We start from the raw sequence: 7,500 nt of genomic DNA on the forward strand, positions 1-7,500 counted from the left end.
TGCCAGTAAACCAATGAATAGATTCTGCTGGTGGTGATCCACATCACTGTGTGTGGATCCAGGATTTATTTAAAAGCATTCCTCATTCCTAGAAGGCAGAGCTTTGCTTGGCAATCACCTCCACTCCCAGAATGCTTTCTAGTATTATTCATACGAGTGCACAGCCTGTTTATAGAGCTTTGCTTGTTGTGCAATGGTGGATACGGATAAGAGGGGCAGAGTGGTAAACAAACAAAAGCCAGCTGAATCTTGTTTTCATGATAAGCATCTGCCATTTTTGTTACAAAACTACATGAAACTTGGCACTGCCGTCAGTTATCTAAAAAAAATTAAAAAAAAATCTGGGGCTTTTATGCCATTACTTGATAGGACAGTGTGAGATGGTGGCAGGAAGTAGGAGGATCGGGGAAATGTCCAATTTAGCAATTGTAAAGCCAGTGGAATTAATTGATTTAGAGTACAGTAGGTAATGTGTGGAGTGTAAAGTGACAAACAGACAGATAATGTGTTTCTTACATTAAGAGACAGAAAGATATTCATATTAGAAGGGAAATATTTGCTTCCAACCTTATAGGCTTATAAAGCCATACAAGTGTTAACTACAGCTTGTACTAATGCAGGTTGGTATTATTTGAACTTATTTCCCATGCATACTTGTGAACTTGTTTCCCATGCATAAACCATTCTGTGGTGCAGTAACACAATAATAGAATAGAAACCGAGCACCACAAATTGATCAACAGCCACATACACACAGTACATGTCACACGTCAAAGAGAGTACCGTACATGTATAATACCTGCACTGGCCCAATGTTATATTTTACCAGTAGCATCACACAGTGCTTCTTCTGTGGGAAACACTACTGCTGTTTGTTACCATTTGTTCCTGCTTTGTCAATGAGAGCAGTTGCATGCAAGGAATATTCTATTTTTAAATAGTGTGGTGGCAGTGTTTGGTTTGTGCTCAAGTCATGTAAACTCTTTATTCATTTTGAATGTGGTTGTATTCCGGTAGCACAACGCTAACACACTCCATGCTAATGGAATATTCCGGAACTTGTTTTAAATGCAGATGAATGCAGACAACATTCCATTTGAAACCAGGATAGTCCCTATATAGTAGCTGCACTCATTACCTGGTGATGTGGCAGAACTCCACGGCGATGCGTTCTGTCATGCACCACTCCTCTGGGAACATGCGGCCGTACTTCTCCTCATAGTCCACCAGCTGACGCTTGATCCAAGCGTACCGCCTGTCAATCTTGTCCAACCAGGCCACCTGTGGACCAATCAGAAAGATGCACATTTGCCCTTGGATACCATCTTGACAGGCATAACACACAGGCAATACCAGTGTTGCTCTACATACAGACGGCTTTACTTCGTGTTCCTTTTTGCGTTCCTCAATTTTGTATGTCAATTTTTGCTAATGGTAGTGCTAAAAAAATAAATGCAACTACACAACAAGGCACATTTATTCTTTTAAGATATGGCAGTATAAATTTGGTGTTACCAGAGTAGCAATGACCAAGTCGTAGTGCATTACTAAAGGCCCTGTGTTATGTCATAGTACTGTAGTACTATGTTACTTTTCAATGACTATTACAGCGTGCCACTGGAGGTACGGCGTGCATGCTACATTATATTATATCTTCAAGACTCCAAAAGTGCAAAACAGGAGGAATTTTCTGCCAAAAGCAAAATAACTCACGTCCTGGTTCTCCTGAAAGAGCACCAGGTACTCGGAGAGATGCTGCCTGATGAACTTCTTGATAATCTCCTGCTTGATGCGAGGATCCAGCACGTTGGCCACCAGACAGGCATCTCGCAGCACTATGCTGGGACCTCCAGTTCTCTAAAACCGCAAAAACAGCATAAAAACATTACCTCAACGCAACTCAAGGACTTGCTGAACAAGATAGTATCTGACAGGGAGATTTGTTACAGTGTGTGTGTGTGTGTGTGTGTGTAGGAGGTTTGTGACTGATTCAAGTCGTGTATGTCATACCTTGGAGCCCTGTGCAGGAAAAGCCTCTTCAAAGTCAGCCAGGATCTGAGTACCGAGCTCACTCTGCGCAGCTTTGACTCTGTGGGAGAGGAGAGGAGAGGAGAGGAGAGGAGAGGAGAGGAGAGGAGAGGAGAGGAGAGGAGAGGAGAGGAGAGGAGAGGAGAGAAGAGAAGAGAAGAGAAGACAGAAAACAGGAAAGATCAATCTCAGAATGATGGGTTGGGATATTTGCCACTGCTGTATGTTAACTGCAAACCTCCTGACCCAAGCCAGCGAAAATCCCCCTCCCAAAAATCCACATCAGAGCAGCCTCTGAGATGAGTATTTCCATGCCAACTGACCCAGATCCAGATCAGAGGTACTGACGAATCCCTTCGGTGAGGTGTTTTGGTACCAAGCCCACCTGGGTGGAGAGCTTCGGTTCCAAGCTCACTTCAGTGACATACTTTGGTTGCAACCCCACCTAACTGCAAAAAATGGTCATGGCAATATATCCTATCTTTCCTCTTTACAACACACATATGGTATTGTGAGTGTGGCCCCTGTATCATAATGCATATTAGCTGAAGGTTTTTGGCACTACCCAAGGCAGTCAGTAGAAAGAAGTCCACACACTAATGCTACGTGTACACCAGATACGACCTATGCGAACCAGGTAGCTGAGGTCGCTGAAGAAGTTTCGCCATGAATTTGCTTTATTCACTCTGGACGTGGCATTGACATGTGTGATTTAGTTAAAGGGACAGTTTGGTCAATTTCAACATGCAGTTGTATTGCTCACGCTACCCTTGACTTGTCAGTACCTGGTGATGCCACATTTTTCGGCTCAGCCTTTTCCGAGATATGAGCAATTCTAATGGGGGCAGCGTTTGTTTACATTTTTTAAAAATGAAACATAGGCCAACTCCAAATATTTTACCAAAAGGTACTGCTGTTTGCTAGTTGACTGCTGATGTTTTATAACCTTTTGGATGTTTTTGGGAATAAATCAAAATGTTTTTTTGAAATGTAAACAAAGAGCTGCCCCCATTACAATGACCAGGATCTCGGAAACGACTGAAGAAGAAGAAAAAAAAATCTCAGGCAGTGACAAATCCAGGGTAGTGTGAGCATTACAACTGCATGTTGAAATTGACCAAACTGTCCCTTTAACCACATTACGGCTATGGCTTGACAGCCTGGGACATTCAGAGAATGAACATTCCAATTGCTTTCCATAAAATTAGTTTGACTTTAATTGCTAAATTTCGATCTGGTCACTCAGGTCGCTTCGCTCCAGGCGATTCCGCTTGGGTCGCTCTAGTCACCGACCCTCCATAGAGAAATAAAGACTTCCGTTGCTCAGGTAGCATAGATCACGCTAGGTATACACATGGTTTTGAGGAGTGAAACAAATTACCAGCAGACATTAAATATTTGTTAGTTATAGGTTATTGTAGTTATAGATTACTTTTAATGAGTGTAAAGGAGGCAGCATTACATTATAACGGCACTGCATTCTGGCATTCATTTGCTATGCAGCATAGGAAAAAACGCAAAACATATTGTATCGCATGTATTGAAATACATACTGTATCGTGAGGTTGTTGGCAATTTCCTGCCCTAATGAGGCGCAATGGTCTCAAGCCCACCTACAGTGAAAATGCAGAGCTTTGGATGCAAGCTCACTTCAGTGACGCACTTTGGTTGCAAATCCCAACCTAACCATCTCGGTTTCAAGATTTGGGCAAAAAAGGTTGATGGCGGGGGTAGAAAGGAAGGGGAAAGAGGACACAACATCAAATCCCAAAAAGACACATGGTGATGATCTCTCCATATGTGGTCCACATGGCGTCCCACTCCCAAGATGGCTGCCTTATAAAATAGACGCCACCACGACAAAAAACACTGCAAAAAGCCCATAATATTAGGAGAGTGGTCATGGAAACCCAAGTGGACCAAAAAAGTGGGGGGCCGTCGCGTCCCGAACACAATTTGCTTCTGTGTCGTCTTTGTCTGATGGTAAGGGGACGAGAGCGGCGACTGGCGAGACTTTAACGTCATACCCTGTTCCGATGATGAGCGGTCACAAGCCGTGAAACCCAGCGGGCCGTGGGCCCAGAGCGAGCGGGCAGAGGAACCAGAAGCAACTAAACTAACGTCTGGCTGTCAGTCTCGGCTAGTCTGCCCCCATTTTCCTCCCAGGGGTAAATCGGTGCATGGCAAGCAGTGGCATAGGTCCTGGGCCAATGTAAAGGGGGGCAATAATCATGGATTGCGTGTGAGAGTCTGTGTGCACGTGTATGTGTGTGCAAGAGCAACTGTGTATGTTTGGGTGAGTTTGGGTGTGTGATTATGGTCTTTGTGGGGGTGCGTGTGTATATGTGTGTGTGAGTGACTGTCCAAAGTGTGTGTGTTTGTGGCTGCGCGTGTGCATGCATATGTGCGTGTCTGTGATTGTGTGATTGTGTGTGTGATTGTGTGTGTGTGTGATTGTGTGTGTGTGTGTGAGAGAGAGAGTGACTGTGCGCACGCATGTATGTGTATGCATGCGTGTATTAGTCTGTGCGTGTGAGTCTGTGACTTTTTCATGCCCCGTATCCTGATAACTGGCCCAGCAGCCATTGTTCCCTGGCCAACCACCCCCCTCATCCCAACCCAATCCCCTCAACCCCCTCTTCACCCAGGGGGCCCCCGTCGGCAATGGTGCTTGTGGCGGCCAAATTCCAGCCTTGGAACAACACGCCACGTCCAGAATAAACACTCAGGCGGGCAGCCGGCAGGCAGGAGGGAGGGTGGGCATAGGCAACATGCGGATGCCCACATGCCGTTGCCAGTCAGATTGAGATAGCTCTCTGGCTCTCAAGCTTTTGGATACACGCACACACACACACACACACACCCCCAGTCGGATGATACTGATTATGTTGTTGCCTTTTTTCACCCTCAACAGCTTGCCTGCAGACACACCCAGTAGCTGTTTTCACCCATTGAAGCCTGATGCAGTGTATACGTGTGCTGCATTGACCTAGGCGCCTGCAGAGATATGGATACTGCACAGCTTGACATTTGAGGGTTTTTTAAATGAAAAGTGTGGGTATGTTAGAGCTGAATGAACACATTCTAATGCAATACAAGGGTCCTGGCTTTTAAATGCAACTTATTTCATGTTTTTATGTGCTTCGGAGGCTGAGATATTGAGGTTTTTATAGGCTGGACACTTTTTCCCAAAAAGGGTGTAGGCATTCACCTGGCATTTCTTGCAGGTGCCTAAGGCTAAACACAAAGGAGCATCACATGCCCCATAGCGGATGATCTTGGGGTTACAGTACTTTCTTGTCTACAGCTTGTTTAAAGATGGACCCATGGAGTTGCTGGTTTCAGAGTACATCTTTCAAGACATCTACCACCCTCACCACACCTGCTTTTCCCCATTCACTCACCTTACCCCACCCTCAGCCCCATTCAATCCCCTGAAATTATATCGGGGGACTTATTTGTTCTTTGGAGATGGACCCAGAAGCTGTTTTCAGAAGCTCCCACCACACCTGCTAGTAGCTCCTTCCACCCATCCACACCACAGACATCAGCACATGCAGCCCATCAACGATCTGCTATCCACATAGTTGATGAGGCTTGAGACTTGTTTCTTGTATGAAGCTTGTCTGAGGATGGCCCCCGGAGCTCTTTTCAAGCAAATCCATGCACTAACACGTCTACCGCTGCCAGCACACCTGCTAGCTCCATCTACCCACGCTCACTAACTTCAGCCTGTCCAGCCCCCCAAAATCAAAAGCCATACCGAGTATGCATCTTGGGGCTTGGGGCTTTTTTAAAGATGGGCCCAGGAGCTGTTTTCAGAGGCCACAGCTGCTAGGCCCATTCACCCACCCCATTCAATAACCCAAAATCAGCACCCAGCTGCTATCCCAATAGCCAGTTATGTTGAGGCTTGTTTCTTGTCAGAATATGGGCCCATGTGCTGTTTTCAGAGTCTACTCCTTACACTGACACATCTCCCACCGCACCACCTCCCACCACCCTTCCCAACAGCCTCTCTCTCTCTCGAAATCAACAGCCATAGCCGATTATCTTGAGGCTTGCTTCTTGTCCGATGCTTGTCTGAAGATGGGCCAATCATCCATCCTTCCACCCACAAAATCAGCAACCAGCTGCTATCCCCCCCTTAGCCAGTTATGTTGAGTCTTGTGTCTTGTCTGATGCTTGTTTAAAGATGGGCCCACAGAGTTGTTTTCAGAGCCCACAGCTGCTAGGCCTATCCATCCGCCCTGCCTGCCTAAACCGTCCACCTCCAAAATCTGCACCCAGCTGCCATCCCTATAGCCAGTTATCTTGAGTCTCATTTCTTGTCTGACTGTATATGGGCCCATGTGCTGTTTTCAGCCCAGTCCATACACTGACACTGACATCTCCCTCCACACCTGCTAGCCCAATCCACCCACCACCCCCTCGACTCACTCATCCAGCCCTCCAAAACCAGCACCCAGCTGCTGGCCATCAGCAGAGCAGAGAGCCCAGCCCCAACACACTCTGCATAGCCTGGGTCTGCATATCTGCACTGGGAGTGACTGTCCAGTCTTGTGCAGTCCAGTCCAGGGCTCTAGCAGCAGGGAAGGCAATAGGGGTCAGTCGTCCCGAGCCCAGGGAGAGAGGGGGGTCCAGAATTGGGTTCTCATTACATTGTATGCATTGCGTGGGGGGCATTTTCAGATGACTTTGTCCACCTGGGCCCAGCCAAAGCTGTCTGCGGCCCTGTCTAGGAGTGAAAACAGTCCATGGTTTTTCCATAAGGGGAAGCCAAAAGTGGGTTGGTGGGGGTCGGAGAGGAGGAAGCATCACTGGGACAATCTGATAAAGTCAAAACAAGCCACTGATGTTGGACAATACAATGGGCTCTGGTGTTGCGTGTGCTTGTTCTGGGCCTAAAACCAGAAAGAAGGAACTTATTGTAGTCTAAAACAGGAACAAAAGGAGTTTGTTTGTGTGTTTTGTGGTGTGTGTGTGCGTGCATGCGTGCGTGCGTGCGTGCGTGCGCGTGCGTGTGCGTGCGTGTGTCCACGAGTCAGGGGGAAAGTGTTTGTGTTTTTAATCTTGTTACAGTACCTCCTCTTCCTCCACCTCCGCTTTCCTGTCCACTAAAAGCACTTTGTGTTTGCTTGTTTCCAACATGGTGCTGACATTTCAGGTGGAGAATTCTCACACTGTATATACTGTACACACACACGTGCACGCATGGAATACACACCCGCATGCACGCACAACACACACAATGCACACACACAATGCACACACACAATGCACACACACACACACAATGCACACACACACACACACACACACACACACACACACACACACACACACACACACACACACACACACACACACACACTGCACAAACGCACACAAACACGTACACACCACACGCAAGCACACACACGCACACACACAATTGCTCTCATCTTTGCAATCATATTCGTCAAAGGTCCA

General features: G+C 46.7%; 1 protein-coding gene across 1 annotated transcript in view; it reads right to left on the bottom strand.

The window, feature by feature from the left end:
* Positions 1-7,500, bottom strand: part of vps53 (VPS53 subunit of GARP complex) — a 75,434-nt gene that overhangs the window by 39,015 nt on the left and 28,919 nt on the right. The window contains exons 8-10 of the mRNA XM_063205025.1: positions 2,011-2,089; positions 1,714-1,857; positions 1,139-1,281 (exon numbers count right to left, since the gene is read on the bottom strand). Of these exons, the coding sequence (XP_063061095.1) occupies positions 1,139-1,281; positions 1,714-1,857; positions 2,011-2,089 (366 nt within the window). The remainder of the gene's footprint in view (positions 1-1,138; positions 1,282-1,713; positions 1,858-2,010; positions 2,090-7,500) is intronic.

The sequence above is a fragment of the Engraulis encrasicolus genome, chromosome 8 (genome assembly GCF_034702125.1).
Source record: "Engraulis encrasicolus isolate BLACKSEA-1 chromosome 8, IST_EnEncr_1.0, whole genome shotgun sequence".
Taxonomy (NCBI): Eukaryota; Metazoa; Chordata; class Actinopteri; order Clupeiformes; family Engraulidae; genus Engraulis; species Engraulis encrasicolus.